Below are 24,174 nucleotides of genomic sequence, written 5' to 3'. Positions count from 1 at the left end.
TATCCCGTGTGCATTTGCCTTCTTCATAATTCTCCCATGCGGGACCTTGTCAAAGGCTTTGCTGAAATCCATATAAACTACATCAACTGCACTACTCTCATCTACATACCTGGTCACTTACTCAAAAAATTCAATCAAATTTGTTAGGCATGACCTCCCTCTGACAAAGCCATGCTGACTATCTCTGGTCAAACCTTGCCTCTCCAAGTGGAGATAGATATTCTCCTTCAGAACTTTCTCCAATAGTTTCCCTACCACTGACGTGAGACTCACTGGCCTGTAGTTCCCTGGCTTATCTCTACAACCCTTCTTAAATAGTGGAACCACATTAGCTGTTCTCCAGTCCTCTGGCACCTCCCCCATGGCCAGAGAGGAATTAAAAATTCGGGTCAGAGCCCCTGCGATCTCCTCCCGTGCCTCCCTCAGCAGTCTGGGACACAAATCATCCGGACCTGGAGATTTGTCCACTTTTAAGCCTGCCAACACCTCCAATACCTTGTCAATCTCTATATCAATTTGCTTAAGAACCTCGCAGTCTCTCTCCCCGAGTTCGATACCTTCATCCTCATTCTCTTGGGTGAAGACGCACGTGAAGTATTCATTCAACACTCTAGTGATGTCCTCTGGCTCCACCCATAGATTGTCCCCATGGTCTCTTATGGGCCCTACTCTTTCCCTGGTTATCCTCTTCCCATTGATATACTTATAGAATATCTTGGGATTTTCCCTACTTTTACCAGCCAGAGCTTTCTCATATCCCCTCTTTGCTCTCCTAATTGCTTTCTTAAGCTCCACCCTGCACTGTCTCTACTCCACTAATGCCTCTGCTGATTTGCTTCCCTTGTACCTTCTAAAAGCCTCTCTTTTCCTTCTCATCGTAACCTGAATATCTCTGATATGATACTAGGTTTGATAATACTTACAACGAAGTCTGAGCAGGAGGTGGACTGGACTCTTCCTTCTTCACCTCATCGACTTGTTCTGGCTCATCATCATAATCAAATCGGTCAAGCAATTTCTGCAGTAAAATTGACATGAACAATTTGTCAGGGCTTCATTTTGATCCCAAGTATGGGGAAATGCCTAATATGGGGTTATTCTACATTGAGCAACCACTTTTACAAATGTGATCGGCTACTGAATTATAGGGTGCTATTTGGGTCCTTGGATATCTATTAACATCTGCAAACAAAATAACCTTTTGATTTGGAGAATTGTTGAATGCTTCTGCATACCTTGTCAAAGGCAGCCTTTTGCTCTGGAGGCTGTGTACTCGGTGGCTTCAACTGAGCTGTTAAGGCCTCCACTTGGGACATGATGCTATTGTCTACAACTGGCGATTGTGGCTTTGGAGCTTGCTGGAAGTTCTGTAATATCTGCTGTATCTAATGCAAAAACAAAGTTCAGTGTAATTATAAAAACACCAAAAATGAAATCCAGTATTAGCATTACAGATTCCAAAACAAAATGAAACAAATAAAACCAAAAGGCACAGTTAATCCTTCAATTTGTTTTTGTACATGAAGCTACATATTTTTGTTTCTGATGAGCAGCAACTTTTAAAAACTTTAAATGGAACAGTGTTATGAATCCTGGGCTTTACAAGAGAGTAATGTTTTAAATTGTCCCTCTAACTCAAGGTAAAATGAAGCAGCTTGGAGAGGGGTATGTGATCTCATGCTAAACCTGTCCGGAGACAAACCCATGAGACCTGCTTGTTACGGTGACAGAAACTCAGGGCAGAACTTACTGAAAGTAAGATGCAAGTTTTAACACCTTGACACAAAGCCAGCAGGATATCTATTCTCCTGAGTGCGGTGAAGTGTATAAACGTGGCCTGGGGTATTTAGTTGTGTTAAGAAGCTAATGGACAATGCCTTTTCTGTAGTTCAGTGTATTAGTCATCTACTAAGTCACATTTAGTCAATTTTGATTTTAGTTTGTTTGTTACAGTAAAAGCCTTAAAACGTGAAATCTTGTCATGCGATCCTTTCCTTTGGTCACTTGGAAATTTGTATCTCTTTCTAAAAGTTATCGGTCTTTATGAGGATTGTAACAACAGCAAGGTAAATTGCACGTGTACTGCTTTTAGCGTTATACTAAAATATCTTGAAAAACAGTACAAGTCTCTTATTCTGAAGGGACCTGATGTTTTACTATTAAGATCACAACATATAAAACCTTGCAAATCAAATATAACAGCTACTAAATTTTAAGCAATTTATCAAAGCAGACAATTTGATTTTCTCCCAGTTATTGATTAGGTGATTGCAAGATGATGAAAAGCCTCAGTCTTTCAACTCAGTTCAGTTAAACGGCACCTGACTCTCCCTAACCCACAGAAAAGAGCACTGAAATTCCAGACAGTGGCAAAATACTGGAATATCATCCTTATATTTAATAATGTGATGATACAGTCACAGTACTGCCACATTGCTCAGAATGTAAGCATTGTATATCAATTTAACTATTACCTGTGCTCCTTGTGTTGATTGAAAAAGCTGAGCTACAGCTACAAATGCATCTGAGTTGGGTAGCTGTTGTTGTATTGAAGTCAAAGGATCAGAAGTAATCTGAGGAATTTGTGCAGGTGTAGGGGGAGCAACAGGGGGACCTAGAAAAGATGAAAACACACGCTTACAAATACCTGAACCATATTCCTCCACAGCATTCAGTTAATACTATTGTTGAGAAGCAAGCAGACTAAAGAAATGTAATTTTTATCCTAAACCCTGCTCTTGCAGGAACCTTACATAAAATGTTGAGATTCTTCTCTCCCATTGGCTCAGCCCTTTGATTAAGGCACGGAGTAGTTACACAGGCCAGAAAGTTGAGGTTCAATCCCTAATCTTTTTTTTATTCATTCACGGCATGTGGGCTTCACTGGCTAGGCCAGCATTTATTGCCCATCCCTAGTTGCCCTTGAGAAGGTAGTGGTGGGCTGCCTTTTTGAACCACTGCAGTCCATGTGGTATAGGTACATCCACAGTGCTGTGAGGAAGGGAGTTCCAGGATTTTGACCCAGCAACAATGAAGGAACAGCAATATATTTCCAATTCAGGATTGAGAGTGACTTGGAGGGGAATTTCCAGATGCTGCCATTGTCCTTCTAGATGATAGTGGTTGTGGGTTTGGAAAGTGCTGTCTAAGGAGCCTTGGTGAATTCCACATAGTGCATCTGTGTCGGATTAGCCGATTTCAAGGAGAATGGCCTCAGCATCGCCAAGTTAGATAAGAAAAAGAAATATTCCAGGGTTCTCAATTCTAATCATTATTTAGTAACTGCAGCATTTGTGTTGTGAACATCTGGTTTTGGACAGAACTGGTCTTAGATGAGATACATCCCATAATCCTACAGTTTGTTAACGCTCAAGTGCAAGGTTCAAAAATGGAGTAATGTCACCAAAGGTAACTAGCCCTGATGGAACTCCTCCAAAAGAAATGGAGAATGGGCACAAAACAGATTGCTCTCCTGGGCTGCAGGATTGGGGGTATAGAGATTAAAGTCAGTTTAATTGTCCCTGTCCTATAGTTCTAATTAAAGGTCACTGACCTGGAAAAGTGCAACCCTGTTTCCCCTTTTACCTGTGAGTATTTCCAGCATTTTCAGTTTTTAAGTTTAGATTCACAGTATTTTGCTTTTCCATTCTATACCTGATTGGAACTTATTAATGTTAATGCTGGATATCAAATATGGAATTGCAGTACTCAATTATGTGGCTACAAAAAAAATTTTTGTAACTGATATTTGTAACTTATATATTAACGATTTGGACGTGAACATGGGGGACATGATTGGAAAATTTGCAGGTGACACAAAGATTGGCCGAGTAGTGGATAGTGTAGAGAATAGCCATAATCTCCAAAACGATATAGATGGGTTGGTAGAGTGGACGATAAAGTGGCTGATGGGTTTTAACATAGAGAAGTGTGAGGTCATACATTTAGGGAGGTCAAACAGTTACAGGGATTACACAATAAATGGGAATATACTAAGAGGGGTGGATGAAGTGAGAGCTCTTGGTGTACAAGTACACAGGTCCCTGAAGGTAGCAGTTCAAGTAGACAAGGTTGTAAAGAAGGCACATGGAATGCTCTCCTTCACTGGCAGAGGTATAGAATATAAAAGTAAGGATATAATGTTGAAATTGTATAAAACACTGGTGATGCCACAACTGGAGTATTGTGTGCAGTTCTGGTCACCACATTACAGGAAGGACGTAATAGCCCTGGAGAGAGTGCAGAGGAGGTTTACAAGAATGTTCCCAGGGTTGAAAAGTGTGGCTACGAGGAAAGATTGGATAGGTTGGGGTTATTTTCCTTAGACCAAAGAAGGCTGAGAGGTGACTTGATTGAGGTGTACAAAATTATGAGGGGAATAGATAGAGTGGACAGGATAAAATTGTTTCCCTTGATGAAGAATTCTAGAACCAGGGGACATAGATTCAAGCTAAGAAGGTGTCGGGGGTGCATGAGGAAAATTTTTTTTTACGCAAAGGGTAGTGGGTGGCTGGAATTCGCTGCCCAAGTTGGTGGTAGAGGCAGAAACTCTAAACAAGTATCTAGATCTGCACCTTAAGTGCTGTAAGCTGCAGGGCTATGGGCCGGGTGCAGGAAGGTGGGATTAGAAAGGGCACCTGGGTGTCCTCGGGCTGGCATGGACAAGACGGGCCAAATGGCCTCCTTCTGTGCTGTAACTTTTCTATGGTTCTATGATCAGAAAATAACATTACATCTATGAACCTCCTCATTTACAATCTGCAAAAACATGTAAGCCTCCGGAAAACTTTAAAAATTTTACTTTTGTATCACTATACAAATAACTGCGTATGAAAGGGAAAAAAGCTCAATTAGCTTGATTTATACTTCTCCACTTTACAAAATATGCGTCTGGTTTCATTCAATAAGTCTATTCTATATGCCAATGCTACCATGTGGGTGACCACTATCCTTGTGGCAGGCTTAAAAGTGTTGCCAACTGCTGATTTCCAAGCTTTAAATCCTAATGGATTTCATATCTAATCACTCTGCTATTAATTGAAAAAGCTCTTTACAATGAGGCTGGCTGATTCAAGCATGAGACACAATTTGCAGGATAGTCAAGGAACCAATCCGTTATGAAACGCATGCTCCAATAAGCTGCCATTTGCATTGTATTACCTTTTTAAAAAAAACTCAACAGTTCAACAGAAAACATACTCACTTGTATTATTATCAGTATTTTCCAATGCAGGTGGAGCAGAAGTTGCAGTTGCCATATCTAATAATGGCTGTATAACTTCAATCTTGAAAACACAATTCTTTTGCCACAGGTTCAATACGCGAACTATCTTGCTCTATTAAACATGAATAAATTGAGATTCTTCAGGCAGATGCATTCAGTTACAAGCAACATAATATAACTATGTGGTGTTCTATTCTTTCCACATGTTCACTATGTTGGCATTCCTGCCTTATAAACACTATTGTGCCAACTTAGAGCTCCCTCATTCTGCTAAACTTGTCATTTCTGATTCAGGTACTGAAACATGTTGTAATACCGGGTGAAAACATTGGAACATTTTGGAGTACTGAATGTCTAGTTGTACTCTTCCCAATCTAAAAAAAAATTTTGAATGGTGCTAATTCCTACACGTAGTTAAGAATCCTTATTCAAATGCTTCTGACAAATGATAATCAAGAAATTTATTCCAATACACTTCACTTATGTCAATACACCTCAGATTCTTGATTTATTATCTCCACTGTTCACCCACCTATGGTAAGGCTTATAACCAATAGTACATCATCCTAGTCTTATGCAACATCAGCCACAACCCAAGTTTGGAAAAACAAAACATCTGACTGTACCACCATATTTTTCATGGCTCCAATAGACATGGAATGAAAATTTTACCCAATCACCATTACCGTGTCACTGAAATCTTATTGATAACAGTGGAGTATAACTTAAAAAGAATCTCATTTTTAGGAACCTTGATAAAATCCTTCCCAAGGAAAACTTATTCCAGGGCCATCACACCACATAGTAAACTTAAAACTATCTGCTGCCTATTCAATGTCCTTACCTTCTCATCAGATGGACATTTATATAAATACTGGAATGTCGCGGTAATATTTTTACTGAAGCGTGGCCCAAAGACATCCTTTTCTGCTCCAAATTGATGACGGGATTGACGAACAATTGAGTCGACAACATACAATCCTGGAACTTTAAATTCTGGTTTGCACTGCAGGATTAATATTCAAAATGGTGCAATTATTAATTATCCAAACAGTCTTAAATAAAGGAATGTAAATATGCATTAGTGCCAATTAATTATCCTACCCGATTAATTATCCGGAAAAACATTCAAGAAAGTTTCTCACCTTTTTAATAAACTTCTCTACAATCTGCACAACATGCTTGTAAAGCTGAAAAATGACAAAAATTATTGTACAGCAATTAATTACCATTTAAACTTTTTTACTCAAATCAGCTAAAATACACTCACATGGAACTAAGCAGTGTAAAACAATGGTCTGACAAAGATGTTAAATATATGTACAAAGTATATTTGAAGTGTTCTGGGTAAGATTTGCTGAGTGGAATTTTTAATTTGTTTTAGCCTCTTCATCATTGTAAAATATCTATGTGTTTACTTTGCATTTCTCTTTCAATAGAAAAAACAATTTGAGCCCAAATTATTCAAGCAGGATAAAATTAGCAGATCCTGGAGTTTAAGAAAATTTTCAGTTTCATCTTTAATTTACCTATTTCCCTTTTTATTCCGTCAGTATATAATGGTGTGTGGGGATATCAATTAGGCTGGGCAGAAATGTATTTGGGCACTGGAAAGAATAATTTTAAACAGTATTAAACCCCCATTTTTATTGCAAAAAGAGGGAATCCTATATTCCTTGTATCGTTCATCACAGCCACATCCTTCTTCCATACTCCAACCGTACCTCCTCCAGTATCAGTCTCTGGAAATAGCTACCCCTCAATTCACTTACAGCTATACTTTCAAAATCCCAATTATTTAGTCTTTGGCCCTCCATTAACCCCAGTATTTCTGTAGCAACTGATTTACTAAATTCTGACCTCATCTCCACCTTTGAGATCCTAACTCCCACCCTGGCCTTTGTCCCTGATACATTCCTCATGTCTGCTCACTTAAATCCAAGGGATGCAAATCTGAAAGGATATGGTGCATAATTGGTTTGGCCATCCACTGCCAGATCTGGCTGGACCACAAAACATTATCAAGTCCTACTCTCACCTACCAAAACTGGTCACTATTCTAACGTAGCCCTGGAATGCAAAGATAATCCTCACCTTTTCTTGATTGTAAACTGTCTTCTTAAACCCATTCTTTCCCCTCCACCCTTACGTCCAACAAATGTGAGGGGCTCATGGGCTACTTTGTCACTAACATGGAGATAATCCAATCACCTGCATCTGCTGCATCCCTCCCTCCTACTAGCCAATCTGGCCAAACTTCCTTTAATTCTCACCCCTGTCCTAGCTCTGAACTCTCATCTTTATCTAGTTTCTCTCCTATCTCCCCCCATACCCTCTAAGAGTTCATCTTGTCCGTAAGACCCACCTTCACCTTGAGTCTATTCCCATCAAACTGATCACCCAACTTCCCCTCCTAGCACCCATGTTAGCTGATATTGTACATAGCTCTCTCTCTCTTCAGGTGTCGTGTCTCTCCTTTAAATCTGCGGTCGCCTCCCCTCTCCTCAAATAAACAACCCTTGGCCCCTCCGTCCTTGCAAACTACTTTCCCATCGCCAACCTTCCTTTTCTCTCCATGTTTGAATCCCACTAAGGTTTCTGCCCCTGCCACAGTACCGAAATGGCTCTTATCAAAATCACAAATGACATCCTACGTGACTATGGCAAAGGTAAACTTTCCCTCCTTGTCCTTCTCAACCCACCTGTAGCCTTTGACATAGCTGACCACATTATCCTCCTCAAATACCTCTATACTGTCGTGCAGCTGGGTGGGACTGCTCTCACGTGGTTGTCTTTCTAATCATAGAAAGAAAATCACTTGCAATGGCTTCTCTTCCTGCTCCCAGACCGTTATCTCTGGTGTTCCCCAAGGATCAATCCTTGGCCCCCTCCTATTTCTCATCTACATGTTGCCCCTTGGTGACATCATCCGAAGGCACAGCGTTATTTTTTACACATACCTTCACACCACCCAGCTCTAGCTCAACACCACCTCTCTCGATGACACCACAGTTGCTAAATTATCAGGCTAAATTATCATCTAGTACTGTATGAACAGAAATTTCTGCCAAATATTGGGAAGACTGAAGCCTTTTACTTTAGTCCGCGCTCCAAACTCCGTTCCCTAACTACCGGTTCCTGACAGAAGTCTGAAATTAAGCCAGTCTGTTTGCAAGCTTGGTGCAACTGGATCCAAGAGATAAGCTTCCAACTGCTTATTCTTGTCATCTCTAAGGCCGCCTAGTTCCACCTTCTTAACATCACTTTACTTTGCCCCTGTCTCAGCTCATCTGTTGCTGAAATCCTGATCCATGCCTTTGCTACGTTTATACTTGACTATTCCAAGGCACTTAAATCGCAGGAAGTCCCATTCCCCTACCACGCCTGTACTTGCTGACTGACTGTACTTGCAATGCCTTGATTTTAAAGTTCTCATCCTTCTTTTCACATGCCTCCATGGCCTCACCACCCATCCCCCCTTCCCTCCCCCCACAACACACCCTATCTCTGTAATCTCCTCTAGCCCCACAACCCTGCCAAGATATCTGCGCTCTTCTAATGCTATCATCTTGTGCATTCTCAATTATAATTGTTCCACCACAGGTTGCCATGCCTTCAGCTTCTTAGGCCCCAAGCTCTGGAGTTCCCTCACTACACCCCACTGCACCTCTACCTTACTTGCCTCCTTTAAGACACTTAAAACCTAACTCTTTGGCCAGGATTTTGGCCATTTGACCTAATATCTCCTTTTGTGTCATACTTTATTTTATAATGCTCCTGTGAAGCACCTTGAAATGATTCATTATGTTAAAGAAAGGCACTGTAGAAATTGTTGTTGCTGTTATTGTAGCCAAATCTATAGACAAATACTGGAATAGAAATAAACTTTCAAACAATATTTTATGCATTAATAGAAAACTAATGAAAAATTACATCTTAGTACAAGCATGCTAAAAATACAAACAAGCTGAAGCATAAGATACAGGGCATGCCTGTACAGATTACTTCCCATAATAAACCCACTACAAAAGGATCTGAAATATAACATGGTCAAAAATATAAAAACATAAATCTACCGACTAGTCTGTGGGAGAGATCAGGCTTGCTATTTAATTTGTCACATGACTATTTACAAGCTACATTTATGCTTGAAGCACCATAACGGTGTAAAATAAATGCTATTTTGATCTAGAAAACCTCACACCACTACCCCCCGCCTACCCTCCAATAACACACAGCTTTGGAGCTATACACTAGGCAGACATATGACTGAAGCTTCTCACCCACTCATGGAAGCAGACCCTCTGCCCCTCTTCAGCTACTAGGCCATCTCTTAGCATGCCTTGTCAAATTCAAGCATCTTCAAAGCAGACAGCCACAACCAAGAAAAGCACATCTTGTGAACTAGTGAATGCAATGGATTTTCAGCCAAAGTGAAAATAGTAATAGTTTATGCAAGTCTTTTGTAAATGTAATATTCTGTGCAAAAGAATCTTGGCACCAAAAGCCAGGTGCCATAGGAAGGAATATAATTTAATCAACTCCCTTGACCCCCATTATTTTTCTCTGTGTTGTCAGGCTGTTTATCTGACATTCAGTTCTGGATGAGCCATGATTTCCTCTAATTAAACAATTAGAAGACAGAAGCCATTGTCTTTAACCCTCACCACAAACTCTACTTCCTGGCCACTGTCTCAGGCAAGGAAGACTGTTCAGAACCTCAAGTCCATGTTGATAAAGATGACCTTCTAACCCCATATCCTCCCCACTGTTACCACTGTCTATACTGAAATTTAATGAAATTTTCTCGTCATTAGAGCATGAGAGAGATTGCATCCATGTTGAACTTTGTGATATGGGATAAAAACAGAAAATACTGGAAATACTCAGATGCTACCTCACAGGAGGCAAAAGAAATAGAGCTAATGGTTCAGGTTGATGAGTTCTGACCAACAGTCATTTACCTGAAGTTTTGCTCTCCACAGATGTTGACTGAACTGCAGAGTATTTCTAGCATACTGTGTTTTTTTATTTTAGTTTTCCAGCATTCTCAGTTTTTCGCTTTTGTTTGTGTTTTATGCGGTTATGCTCTTGAATTGATTGCGCATTTTTTCTATTACGTGATCAGTAGGTTCTTGCTTTGTAGACACCAAAAGCATCAATCCTTTCATTATTTGAATCTTTATTTAGAAAAATGAGATACAAGATCTGCAAAGTTCTGTGGTTTCCTTTTGACATCTGTACAAGCCTCATGCCATAAAGTGCATAGGCAGATGGCTCTGGAAGTAAGTCTGCAGGACAGGCATTTTTCTTCTAATGGTAGACTTAATAGTCTTTCTCAGAGATCCATATGATGTAGATAAATTAAATGGGTAATGACTCAGTGGATCACTAATGCAAGTTCTGGTTCTAAGCAAGGTTAATCACCTCCAAGCAAATTCTGATTAGTTTCCAAAATGCCTCTGCTACCGTCTCACAAACCTGCTGTAGTTTTACTGAGGTCTATAAAGAGTTTTCATTTTCAGCTTTGACATTGTCATGTAATGTTTTAAGCGTGCTTTATTTTCAAGTCTTGCAGGTGGTGGCGCCCCCATGCGCTGGCTGCCCTTGTCTTTTTAGGTCGTAGAGATCATGTGGTTGGAAGCTGCTATTGAAGGAGGCTTGGCCAGATGCTGCAGTGCATCTTGCGTATGGTGTACATTACTATCACTACGCACTGGTGGTGGATGCGCCGGTGATGGAGGGACTGAATGTCTAAGGTGTTGGATGGAGTGCCAGTCAAGCAGGCTGCTTTGTCCTAGGTAGCGTCAAACTGCTTCAGTGTTGTTGGAGCTGCACTCACTCAGGCAAGTGGAGAATATTCCATCTGACTTGTGCCTTGTAGATGAAGGACAGGTTTTGGGGAGTCAGGGTGTGAATCACTTGCTGCAGAATTGCCAGTCTCTGACCTGCTCTTGTAGCCACAATATTTAAATGGCTGGTCGATATATGTTTTTGGTTCATGGTAACCTCCCCCCTCCCAGAATGTTGATGGGTGTGCCTACACCACAAGGATTACAGTGTTCAGGAAGGCAGCTTGCCCCTTCCACTTTCTCAAGGGTAATTAGGAATGGGCAATAAATGCTGGATTTGTCTGTGATGCCCACATCCCACGATCAAATAAAAATACAGGATGGCATTTTTCTTCCTGTGCACACTGGTTCGCTTGCTTCTGTCTAACCTGTTTATAACTCTTTGGCTGTCTCTTCATATTCTGTTGCCCCTCCACCCATGGCCTAGTTTGATATTATCTGATAATTAGACCAGTTGCATGCAAGTTGTTAATGTAAATTAAAAACATATTAATGAAAGATTTCAACATGGACCCCTGTGACATTCCAAGGAGATCCAGCTGAATCATTGTTGGGCTTTTCCTGGTTGCAAATTCAGTTTCTTTAACTTATCCCTGGCATGTTCAGAGTATAATGTAATAAAGTTCCACTCCTCAGAAAAGTTACCATTCTTCTTGTTGAATGCTTAGTTGAATTAGTTGTGGGAAGAGAACAGAACCTCATACATGTACTATTCATTTCTCTTATTCTATGATATAATCAAAAAGGGAATCACAGAAGCAAGCAGCAAGGACAAAGCTAGTTCTAAAACAAAATCAGAATAAAGTGAAGCAAAGCATGTGCTTTTCCTACCTTTATAGCTTTGATGGCAGCTTTAGTAATAAGGATCATTTTTGCCCGAGAAATTGGTGGCTTTAGTTCCATCAGAGAAAAGAGCTGAAATGCACAAGAAAAGCACAATTACTATTAGTTGATTTAAACTCAAGTTCCTTTTAGGTTACCCCTAGATCCTTAAACAGGAGTATCCCATTTTCAAGCACTGGGAAAACAGTGTACTTTTACATTACTTAACAACATACTACATAGCCACTGTTTCCACTGTATACACTACAGGTGAAAAAAAAACCAAGACCAAACATAGTTTACATTACAAAACTTTCTATCACATCAGCCCTCCTGCATCACTTACTAAGTCTCAGATATATAAAAATAGCAATTTCTCATAAACCTAAGCAATATTTCAGTTGCAGAATACTTTCAAAAGACATACCCCTAGTAAGTCTTCAAATCAAGCAACAGATAAGAAAGCTTAGTATTAACCTCGCACTCAGCATTCACTTTTTTACCATGAAAGTATATTTCTCCATTTTCAAGAATATCATTTATTAACACTAAAGTTTGCTCGATTTACATTTGTAATCATTAAACACATGGCTAGCAACAACACAGATTAAGAGTCCACGAGCACTCTACAAAGTTGATAATCAGCCACATCTCTATGATAAACTTAACTAAATGTAATTTAAAATATTTGTCTTCAGCTGGAAAAAAAGCCACTGAGTTGATTTTACATAGCAGCACGCAGTTCCCTCAACCGCTTTTCTAATGAAACCATCTCTATTGGGTTGACACTTTCTCACTTATATTTCAAGCACTTGGATAATTGAAACCTAAGTTTAATAAAACGATCTTCCCCATCATGTCCTTTGGCAATAATATCCAAATTTTCTCCTTCCATGTACAATCATCACAAAAAATTCTAGTTAGTTAATTAACTGTCATATTATCCAATTGTTCCAATGTGTGGCTATAAAGATGGACAGCTAAGTTTATCTATGAAGTATCTAGAAAAGTGGGAAAAAAAATCAAATGGGTGTAATTTAAAACTTTTATATAAATATCCCAAAGAAAAAGATAGATCAAGAATTAACATGAGACTAAAGTCCAAAAGCAGAATTTTACCATATATAATTGATATTATACTTAACTGCTGTATTTGTATGTGAAAAGACTCATTAGAAGTAGAGTAATGAGTATGGTAAATTGTCATTAGTCATAAGTTTGATCTTTGGCAGCAGGCTAATCAAGTAACAGATATCTTGATAACTTCTAGAGATGCATACATAACACAAAGTGAATTTCAAAGTGCATATTTACAGAATAAAATTTACTTGATTCTGAAATATTAATATTTCAAGAGTACTCAAACACACTCAGTGAATGGTTATGCACTCAATCATCTGAACGGATCTATGTATCTTGGTATTGAATCAATAGTAAAATGATTGAATAAAAATTGAGTATTATTGTATTGAATTTCAAAAGGAAAATTAAAGTGCTAGCAGTAACTCAGGAGGCGTTTGTAAGGAATTTGGGGTTATAACCAAAAGGCGTTGTAATAATTAACTTTAGTAGCACCTAAGTATGCACCTACAACTTACTACACCCAAAGTTCCATAAACTATTCAAATAGTTTTAAACATTAAAATGCACTTATACAAGGCTTAAAGCACTAAATTGCAAAATGTATAAAAATTTTCATATTACATTCCTTAGACCGTGAAGCGCATGAGAGCTGACAACAAGCTTGTTCTCACCCAACATCCAAGTCCCCGTATCCATATTAAGCAGATATGACAATATTTGTTGATTCCCGCCTCATAGTGGAACACTCCAATTGGTGCCCCAAATGGGATCAGCAATCAATAGAGTTCACTAGCCCATCCCATGACCTGCTGATCTCTAATTTTATACTGTACTGGGTGACTGTAATCACTGAGCCATCAGCAGAGTTCAGCAACACTCTGTTCTTGAACATAAAAATGCTTAACATTTTCTACAAACACTGTAAATTTATATTTGGATAACATTAGTATTTTTGGTACGGAATTGATCTGCCACATTATTAAAATATGAGATTCTTGTTGCTTGGAATAGGATACGGTTGATGTAAAGTGTTGGTGAAGTGAAGAACAATAATGTCAGCCTTACTCAATTAATCTAGAGTCTGGGGAACAGGTGCAATATGTTGCTACTGAGTATGAGCAGTGCATAACTTGAACTATCCCTTTAAGGTCATTGCTCAGGTACAACCTGCAGGGAAGCGGATTAAACAGGGGCACAATGAGGTCACATGATGCTAAATGAGAAAAGGCTTGCTTCTCAAAATCAGGCCTATATATATTTTTTAACTTTACTTTGAGGCCAATTTCTCATGGCACTGTACACAAGGAGTCAATGCCATATGCAGTCTTCAAATGAAGCAGGGTTAGAGACCAGGGAAGGTAGATATCATTCAGTCCTCATTTTAAATTCTTGTCTTCGGTCATCGTTACACATTTCCATTATAAATTGCTATATTCACATTTATAATGGAAACCTCAAACATATACTTATCACACTTTAATTACACCGTCCTGATGCGGGGAGATGGGGGCGCAGGAGAAGAGTGGGAAAGGAAGGAAAGGGAGCAATTCCGTGACAAATTTAAATAGGAAGTTTATCCATTAGAAACGTGGAGAGGAATTTGTAATGAAGAGAACTTACAGGAAGCACAGTAGGCACAAACATAAGATTTTTAATATATTTACAATGTCATATGGATAGGTCCACAAAATTGGAAGGCACTGCATGCATAGGTGGAGTGTTTCTGAAATGAGTCAAAAATTGGTTAAAGCAGAAGAAACAAACAATGATTCTGTTGGCACTCGAGGCAACCCGAGACACTTCAAGCATCAGTGACTACTACTAATGGGAGTCCATTGGAGTGAGGAGGACACTTGCCACAAGAGGGAAACAAAGGGAGTGAGAGAGAGTGAGAGTGAGGCTACAAGAGATGAGGTGAAGTTACAAGGTAAAGAAGAGAAAAAGGTTAAGGGAGAAATAGCATTAAGGTGGGGAAAAAAAGAAAATCCAAAATCCAATCTCCAATAGGTCATTTGCCAGTCAGTTGGTCAGTTCGTGGTTGATGGGCAGTGACTTGTCTTCTTGAGATTTCTTCCTGCTCTTGCATCTTCAGCCTTATATCATCCACCCTACTTCCAAACCAGCTATAACTTGGTTGGGCAGGGCTCGTTATCTTGGGCTGTCCAGTGCACTCTCTTCCAAGCTGTTGAGGTCAAAATCAATCTTCTTCGAGGCGGCTTTCTGGGTATTTTTGAAAAATTTCTGCTGGCTGCCATGATTTTGACCACTCGCAAGCTGGGAGTGTTTGGCATTCTGATGCAGTGGCCTGACCACTGCAGTTGCCACATGAGAATGGTCACCTCTATACTCAGAAAGCCTGGTTCCTGGAGGATGCTTGATTTCGTACAACAATCCATCCAGGTGATGCATAGGATCTTTCGTAGGCAGCACTGATGGAATGTCTTCAGCTTTCTCAGGTGTCAGCGATACATCACTTAGGTTTCACACCCATAGAGTTTCAGGAGGATTGCCTTGTAGACTGCGATCTTTGTGTCTGTCCACAGGTGTGTGTTAGTGAAAATTCATCTGAGCAGCTTTCCAAATGAGGAGTTTATGCACTGGAGCCTGTGCAGGATCTTGAAGTCTATGGTTGCTGACTGGGACACATGGCTACCAACATAGCAGAAGCGGTCAGTGACTATTGCTATTTACAATATACATGAATTTGAAGTGGAAAATTAGAACTAAATCCTTCCAAGTTTGCAGAAGATATCGAAACAGATTGCAAGCCACAGGGAACAAACCTATCAAATATAGAAAGGCTTGAATAGATCAAGGGGGTAGACTGATTGGTTGCATTTAATGTGCAAAATCGTGAGATAGAAAAAACATGATAACAAAAAGGCATTCTACACAGGGCTTTTTTCGTACAGCCACAGGAAAGGCAGCAAGACAGTAAGAAAGGAGGGGAATATAGCATAAATCTCAAGAATGTGAAAGACTTCCATGTAAAGGGTTTCTAAACTGATAATTCGGGTTAGGCATCTGGGTTGTAAGAAGAGAGAAACCAAGCAGAAGTTTGCATGATTCCACTGATAATATTCTTTCAGTTTGCTGAAAAATGGAGACACAAAGTTCTTTCAACTAACTTTTATTTCTCCCACCTACTTTCTGTCATGCAGTTCCATTACCAAGCCTAATTTGCCATCAACATGTATGGGTAATAAAGCTGGTGTCTCATATCTATGAACTATTTTCCATCATTAAAGAAGTGCCAAGTGATCTTACTACATTTAACCCCATTTTATAAGTCACCTGACAAAAATCTGTATGTCTACACAATGATTGCCATTTAGCATACCCTTATTCATCTGCAAATAAAAAGATACAGGATGGGATGGGGGATGAGGGGACCAGAAATGCCAACTTTTTTTTCAATGTTTTAAAATTAAAAATTAGCTTTGACCAAACCCCAATATAACTTGCTATCAAAGTGTTTAAATAAAACTGTGTTTGTGATAAATCTGTTAATGTGCATAATCTGAAAATATATTTGTGGTACTTTACTACCTATACACTCTTTGTGGGGGTGCTAGTGTTTTTTCTTTAATATTACTCTTTTGAATCACAGTCAAATATGTTTGGACAATTATCACACTTGAATGTTAAATTCCTACCATGCGAATATTAGAGTATTATATGAGTCCAGTAGAGACTTAATTTTAATAACATCTCTAACTTATTGAAATCATGAACCAAGTATTCTTTACCAAGTTTAATTAAACGCTACAAAAACATGTTGTTCTAAAAATGAGGAGTTGCAGTAGTTTGATATTTATGCTCCCTCACCAATACATTTACTTTTCAGTGCCATATTTGGAGATAATCTTAAGCACAGCTGTTGGTCATTTAAAAAAAGCAACCTCTCAACAGGTTAAAAATGCAAAACTGAATTTTAGTTCAACACATGGTCTGTCGAGCTAAAGTCCAGAAAAGCAATTTTAAGTTATTGATGGGCAAGGTGCAGTTACATAATGTCATGATTTGAAAAGTAAATGAATGCAAAAAGAGGAGGGACTTACAAAATGTGGTTAAAATCTCATTGGCCCAGGAGGGCATTATCTATTAATGAAAATAGATCTATTTCATGGACAGCTGGTGTTATTGCATAATTATTTTTTCTGTCTACTTCTGGTTAAAAAAAACAAAAATCCAGTGATTTTTTTTAAAAAAAGTTACAGAAATTTAATGAAGCATTGTAGAAATGTACCAAAACATGGAACATTAAAAGGTTTGATTTAAATGAGTTATTTCACATGAATGCAATAGTAAAGCCAGTTAACATGCTACATCTGCACTAAATCCATAAAGGTTTCTGTATTTGTGTGGTAAATGGCCCAAGAATTATGGCAACCTCATAACAAATTTGTTTTTTTTAAATTAAGTAAAATAAAGCATAAAATGGCTGTCAATTTTATGGTGGATTAAGAAATATAAAGATGGTATTGATTAATGTTGTGTCTTATTGTGTTATTTTATTTGTTTATCTTCTGGTTTTGTGCTTTGTTCCATTTCTCTCCATCACTGGATCAGTAGTCGGACAGCACTCAGCTTGGTTTTTAAACATCATCCTCGGTACAGAATTGCAGGAAAAGTCGATTGTAGTTAAACGAGTACCATTTCAAAGTTGTAGCATTAAACCGAGAACACCACATCTCCAGTGAAAGTTTCAAAATCATAGTCATCACACATGGGTACGAAACTACTTCAGTAAATTCAGATGCACCATTATTCCCAGCTGTGCAATATATGTCTCTACATATATTCAGTGAGACTGAATGACATTGTATAATTTGTGGGACTGATCATAATCCAAACTTATTTCCTGCCACTCAATCAGGATTTTTCATATTTCTGTAGGTCAAGAAAATCAGGTGAATTAGCCATGATGTCATACCCATAGAGAGTAACATCTATCTTTCCAATCGTTGAATGTCACAGGGCACATTGAAAATAAGTAGTTAATAAGATATACGGGATCGTTGGCTTTGTAAATAGAGGCATAGAGTACAAAAGCAAGGAAGTTACAGTGAGCCTTCATAAAAACACTGATTCAGCATCAACTGGAGTAGTGTGGCCAATTATGGTCACCAACTTTAGGAAGGATGTGAAGGCATTGGAGAGGGTGCGAAAAGGATTTATGAGAACGGCTTCAGGGATGAGGGACTTCAGTTACAAGGACAGATTAGTAGAGTTGGGGCTGTTCTCCTTAAGAGAAGGTTGAGAGGTGATTTGATAGAGGTGTTCAAAATCATGGTGTTAACAAATGGATGGAGAGAAACTGTTCCCATTGGTGGAAAGGTCGAGAACCAGAGGAAATCAGTTTAAAGTGATTAGATAAAGAATCAGAAGTGAAATAGAGGAACAAAGTTTTTAATGCAGCAGGCGGTTAGGATCTGGGATGCATGGCCTAAAAATATGATGGAGGCAGATTCAATCGTGACTTTCAAAAGGGAATTAGATAATTATATTAAAAGATTTGCAAGGATACGGGGCAGGGAAGTCACAAACAAGATTAGCCTCCTGTGTTGTAACCGCTCTATGACTCTATATTGCTCCATGTACAGGTACTGTTACGATAAAATGAATAGTGACTTTGAAAGATTTGTTTTTATGCCAATATGTAATAGTGCATAATTTAAGTGACAAACCCACAAAGGCATTTATTGCAATGGCATAATGAGAAATGTCATGGGTAGGTGAGCAATATATTCCTTTTGTTGAAAGTCTCTTTCTGGCTCCCCAATAGCAGAGTGAGCAGTGGGTCTAAATTCTAATCTTTGGAGTTATGGTCATTAATTAGAAGAGTAAATAAACAAATTAAAATTAAAATTCTTGCATAGTGAATGTTAAACATTAAAAAGTAGAAATGTTTCTGAAAACTTCATTTGTGTTATATATCAAATGGTCATTTTACACACTAGAAAAGGGGAAACAATTGTTAGCTTCTATAATTCCATCACTTCAGTATTGCAATAAATTATATTTTTACACTAAAATTACGCAATTTGGCAACTGTAGAAATAAAATGACATTTCTAGACTTACTGTGTCACCAGGAAGCATTCTAACCCAAGTGGCTGTTAGCACAATGTCCAATAATTGAAGATGTTCAAGAGTAATGTTCAAAAATTCAGGTGCATCATAATGCTTGCTCCATTAATGGTCTGATATGTAAAGCAGTCTATGACAAACACCAAAAAGCTTTTCATTGTTCTATTTTTATAGCTAATCATCTTAAATTCTCCCATCCAATTTTCTGCCCAGGCTCAAAGAGATGGTTCATGTTAGGAGACTGCTTCACAAGTGCTGCCAGCCCTCCCATCTCGAGATGATTCTTTTGAAGTACAGGCATAGAGAGACAGTGAGTGGTGGAAGAGGGAGTGGAGGCTGAAATCATATCTGTGCTTCAGTCTCTCTCCAGCCAATTTTGCATTTACCTGGCCTTGGGGCACTGAAGCCAATTGCACAGTTCCAATATTGCAGCATTGATATCAGTTATCTTCAGACAAGCAAGTGACCCAATCATTATTTCATCTTGTGTAGCTTCATACCTCACCTCAACACTTACACATTAAATACCTAGTGAGTCCATTACAGCATTTAATAACTTGAGAAATCAATGGAAAAATGAGATAGTAATGTTGACCAATACAGTTCAATAAATTTATTACTGGTTAGGGAGCTTTCAAAATAGTGACAGTTATCCTTTGAAGAATCAAATAATAGCTCTCATGAAATACTCTAGAGCGGGATGTCCAATTGTTTTACCTTCATGGGCAAGTAAATGCATATCCTGAAGCTTTGGGGGCCAGGTAAGAGTTTAAATGCAACTTGCAGAGATTTTAAGTTGCTATCAACAAATGCTGATTTTGACATAGGATTTAGCTACCAATTTTCCAAACTTTCAGGGACATAAGATTCAAAAAGAACAAACTAGAAATTGTGAAATATAAGCACAAGGCAAATTTGTTTATGCTCAGAGGGCAGAATTGCCATGGTTCGAGTTGTTGCAACGTTGAACATACCTGTTAAAGCATCCTCTGCACTGATGCAAGCTGCTACTGAAATTAAGTTTTAAACTGGAATGGTAAGGACTAGCCAAGGCTTATAAACAGAATTGAATGCTGGAGACAGTAAAATACAATTTAGTTTTTAGACACAAGGGGTCATAACCACTTGTTGAAGATGCTGGAAGCTTTGTCAAACGTAGAAACAAAAATGTTTTATTCTTTATGTAGTGCATCCATGGTCTCATGGCACAGGAGAGACTCAAGTCAGTCAATTGGAGCTCCAAATGCAAGTTAGTATGAACGTATTTTTATCACTATTGGCATTATTCAGTTAAGTCAGAGGGTATGCTGTTTTATAAGCACAGCAGCATCAACTAATTCTGTATTATCAGAGGTGAATCTGTGTGTCTTCTGGCACGCCCCTTTAAAACCACAAGATCTAAATGCTGCAAGTATACACCCTAATATCAGAGGATATATTTTCTTGAAGAGTTTGGGCAGGTACATATAGATTCTCAACTCTAAGGTAAGAAACAACCAGTGGAAATTTATGCCACTATTTACATTTCATTTTTCAACAATAGTGTGGCATATAAACTGTGCAATATGCAATGACTAATCTCAAATTAAATATATCTTTTTCTAATGTACCAAGAACTCTTATCTACTGCTGAAAGCATAGATGTTCTTTTACAGGCTCCTGAGGAGCCCAACATCTGACAGTATTTCATACAATATTACATCCATGCAATGACTTAGGCATGCAAGTTGTGATGCAATCCCAAATGCAGAAAAACATGAATGATCTTAAGAATATCAGTTACTCAACGTAATCACAACTACTGACAATCTTATATGTTAATATGTATGTACAAAACGAAGCTTGACCACCTCCGAAGTCCTAGTTCATGAAGAGCAAAAAAGCAGTAGCTCTAGGGGAAAATATTATTTAAGATTGTTTAGCACTCTAGATGTTTGTGAATTAAATACTAATACTCGAGGTGTAGTCTCTTTCAAGTGCGCATTATTTCCCCCATCCACAATTCAAACTGATGCAGTGATGTACTCAAAGTCCCCATTAAAGTTTCCTATCTTTCCATATCACAATGTCTTGCCAGTAAGCTACATACAAATCTTTCTTACTTCCAACATAAACTAGAATGTATCAAATTGTGTCAGCTGCTAGTTCATTTGTGAGTTGCAATGCTAAATTTCCATTCCCAGAACACCCTGAAGTATTCAGCAGGTCTGGCAGCAACTGTGGAGGAGTTAACGTTTCAGGTCAATGGTCTTTTTGTCTAGTCATAGACCTGAAACATTAACACTCCATCTCTCCCAACAGATGCCGTCGGACCTGTTGAAAATTTACAGCATTTTCTGCTTTATTTTATAGCATCCACAGCATTTCGCTTTTGTACCTATATATCTTTCAGCTTTCAATATCAAATAATTTCACAAACCTGTCATATGGCCGAAAAAAAATGACTTCATATGTAGAAGATGCTTATGATGGGCTACAAAACAATGTATTTATAAGTTTGTTCTGCATGAGGTGCAACTTGTGCACACACAAATTAAAAATTTAACATATGCAACTAAAGATGAGACGACGGTGGCATAGTAATCCAGAGGCCCTGGCTAATGCTCTAGGGACATGGGTTCAAATCCCATCATGGCAGCTGGTGGAATTTGAATTCAATTAATAAAGCTAGACTCAGTAATGGTGACCATGAAACTATCTTCGATTGCCATCAATTGTCTTATAGGGAAGGAAATCTACATTCCTTACCTGGTCTGGCCTACGTGTGACTCAAGATCCACAATAAATGATTGACTCTTAACTGGCCTTTGAAATGGCCTAGCAGGCCCCTCAGTTCATGGGCAATTTGGGATGGGCAACAATACCAACATCCCATGAAAGAATAATTTAAGAAAAAATTTACCCATGTTTCCATTTTTGATATGTGCAAAATATTCCCCCTCCTTTTATTCAAAGAGGCACAACTTCATTCAGGTAAGTTGACAAATGAGGAAGCAGTAGTGTGTGATTAGAAAGTTAAATGTTAGATAAAAAAACTACAAAATCCTGATCTAAATGTTTTGATGAATTGTATACATGACAATATTAAAGAAATACAGGGAATTAGCTTGTCTATATTTAAAATAAGCATACATTCAGAGCACATTTAACTTAGCCTTCTGGGACCAAAATATGCAGTGTTTTGGCATTGAAATCCTTCTTCAAACCAGTTAACACATTAACCAGAATCATAAAGATTCAAGCATTTGTGATATGGCAGAGTCGGCGCAGACACGACGAGTTGAATGGCCTCCTTCTGTTCTGTAACGATTCAATGTATGTGACTGCATTTAAATTCAAAAGTTGAACCACAATTGAACAAAATGGAATGCTAAACATCAGTTTGTGTTATGATTTTTTAATAATGAATTTGATATCCAGCAAATCATGAAGTATCGTGTCAATTTTCAAATGATAATCTGGCACATATTACATTTTCTTTACGCCATTCCCCAAAACATTATTTCTATAAAATATCCAGGTAGAAATCAGTGGATATTTGGTGCAATTATAAGTAATTCTATCAGCAGGCTCAAATGATACAAACATCAAAAGTAAAGCTGGTGGCTTTCTAACCACACTGAACCCAAAGATGACACACAGTGTCAACCTCTTGGCAGTGTGAATTTCAGAAATACTGTTATGAGTGTTCCTTATGCAGGCACTGGCCAGTGCATTCCATGTTTATGTAAGATGTCTATGCAAAGGATTGTGAATTATCTCGGTTATATCTCAAGTGAAACTCAATTCAAATTAGCTGAATTGATTGTTTTTTTGCAACAAATTCCCACTTTGTGTTATATATGATGTAATTCAAATTATTGAATGAATTAACTTTTTAGCTCAATAATGACTTTTCACAAAAGACTTTATATGCACAGACATGAGTCACTAGTCAATTAAGAAATAGATTTAGACCCTGGAAATGAAAACTGCAAGTCATTATTATATAAACATTTATAATAATGAGAGCTTTAAATGATACCCAGCCCCATGTCATAACACTACGACTGATATTGCTCATCTTAAAGGAACTACATAAACACCTTTTACAACACGATTCAAAACAGCTACTTCAGCACTTGTGTATTTGAAAATGGGTCATCAATGGTGAAGATTGCTACTGTTGCTTATTCCAAGGGGAACAGCAGAGCAAGTCAAGCTCCCACTACATTTTTCAGCTTAATAACCAGAATATGAAATTGTGAAAATGCACTTGATGGATGGACCAATAGGTCTTGTCCAGCCATTGTTGTACGTTAAATAATCTATAAAACCAATTATAAAAAAGGATTAAAAATGTTTACGGTACGAATAACTTCCAGGGCAAATGCAGCATAAGTGGTTCTGCATCAGTGTAACTTTACTGTATTTAAAGAAAATTCAACTATGGTTGCATTACTAAATCAACTAGATTGCCATGCAGCTGAATAAAATTAGTAATTACTATTTAAAGAAAGCTCATTAATATAATTTGATGTTGAGGCATATTTTCATAGTCAAGGTCAAGCAGTTTAGCCTCCTCGCATCTGAATTTGCTATGACAGCATCAGCTAAAACTAACCATCACATCTGAAATAAATAGTGCTAACCCCTATAAGTGCTTAACTAATTTTGCACGTAATCAAAAGGCATACTTTTTGAGCATAACTGCTTGACTGTATATTGCAACTTCAAAAGGTTTTAATAAAGAGAGCAGAATCATTTTAACTTTTTATTTTAAAATCACCAAGTGATACATTGCCATGCAAAGAAAGACCATACAAAGATTTACAGCAATGTCAAGAAACCTACAGAAAACAAGTCTGCATAATAGAACTGCACAATACACTAGGACACAAGCTATTTTACACTTGTTTATGCTAAAAGACTCTATTCTCTGAAACACGTTTTTGATGCTTATCCAGCCGAGTTCATATTTGTTCATGTTCACAGCGAAGAAGGTCCCTTTCATCCAGCAAGTCAATCCAAGGTACCCTAGAGCCTAAATTAATCACTCCCACGTCCGTGGCTATGTTCTTCATACTTCAGTGGCTGGTTAATGGCTATACAATATGTCTAA

At 38.2% G+C, this 24,174-nt stretch overlaps 1 protein-coding gene across 4 annotated transcripts in view; it reads right to left on the bottom strand.

The window, feature by feature from the left end:
- Nucleotides 1-24,174, bottom strand: part of scaf4a (SR-related CTD-associated factor 4a) — a 104,715-nt gene that overhangs the window by 42,542 nt on the left and 37,999 nt on the right. For 3 of the 4 annotated variants that reach the window (XM_078559863.1, XM_078559861.1, XM_078559864.1), the window contains 7 exons: nucleotides 11,908-11,991; nucleotides 6,370-6,414; nucleotides 6,069-6,230; nucleotides 5,204-5,336; nucleotides 2,475-2,614; nucleotides 1,236-1,385; nucleotides 924-1,018 (listed from right to left, as the gene is read on the bottom strand). In XM_078559863.1, the coding sequence (XP_078415989.1) occupies nucleotides 924-1,018; nucleotides 1,236-1,385; nucleotides 2,475-2,614; nucleotides 5,204-5,336; nucleotides 6,069-6,230; nucleotides 6,370-6,414; nucleotides 11,908-11,991 (809 nt within the window). Of the gene's footprint in view, nucleotides 1-923; nucleotides 1,019-1,235; nucleotides 1,386-2,474; nucleotides 2,615-5,203; nucleotides 5,337-6,068; nucleotides 6,231-6,369; nucleotides 6,415-11,907; nucleotides 11,992-19,067; nucleotides 19,179-24,174 lie in introns of those variants that run through there. The other variant, XM_078559862.1, reaches the window with a different exon arrangement.

Source organism: Cetorhinus maximus, chromosome 16 (genome assembly GCF_964194155.1).
Source record: "Cetorhinus maximus chromosome 16, sCetMax3.hap1.1, whole genome shotgun sequence".
Lineage (NCBI taxonomy): Eukaryota > Metazoa > Chordata > Chondrichthyes > Lamniformes > Cetorhinidae > Cetorhinus > Cetorhinus maximus.
The sequence above is the reverse complement of the archived record's forward strand: the minus strand, read 5'-3'. Positions and strand labels throughout refer to the sequence as shown.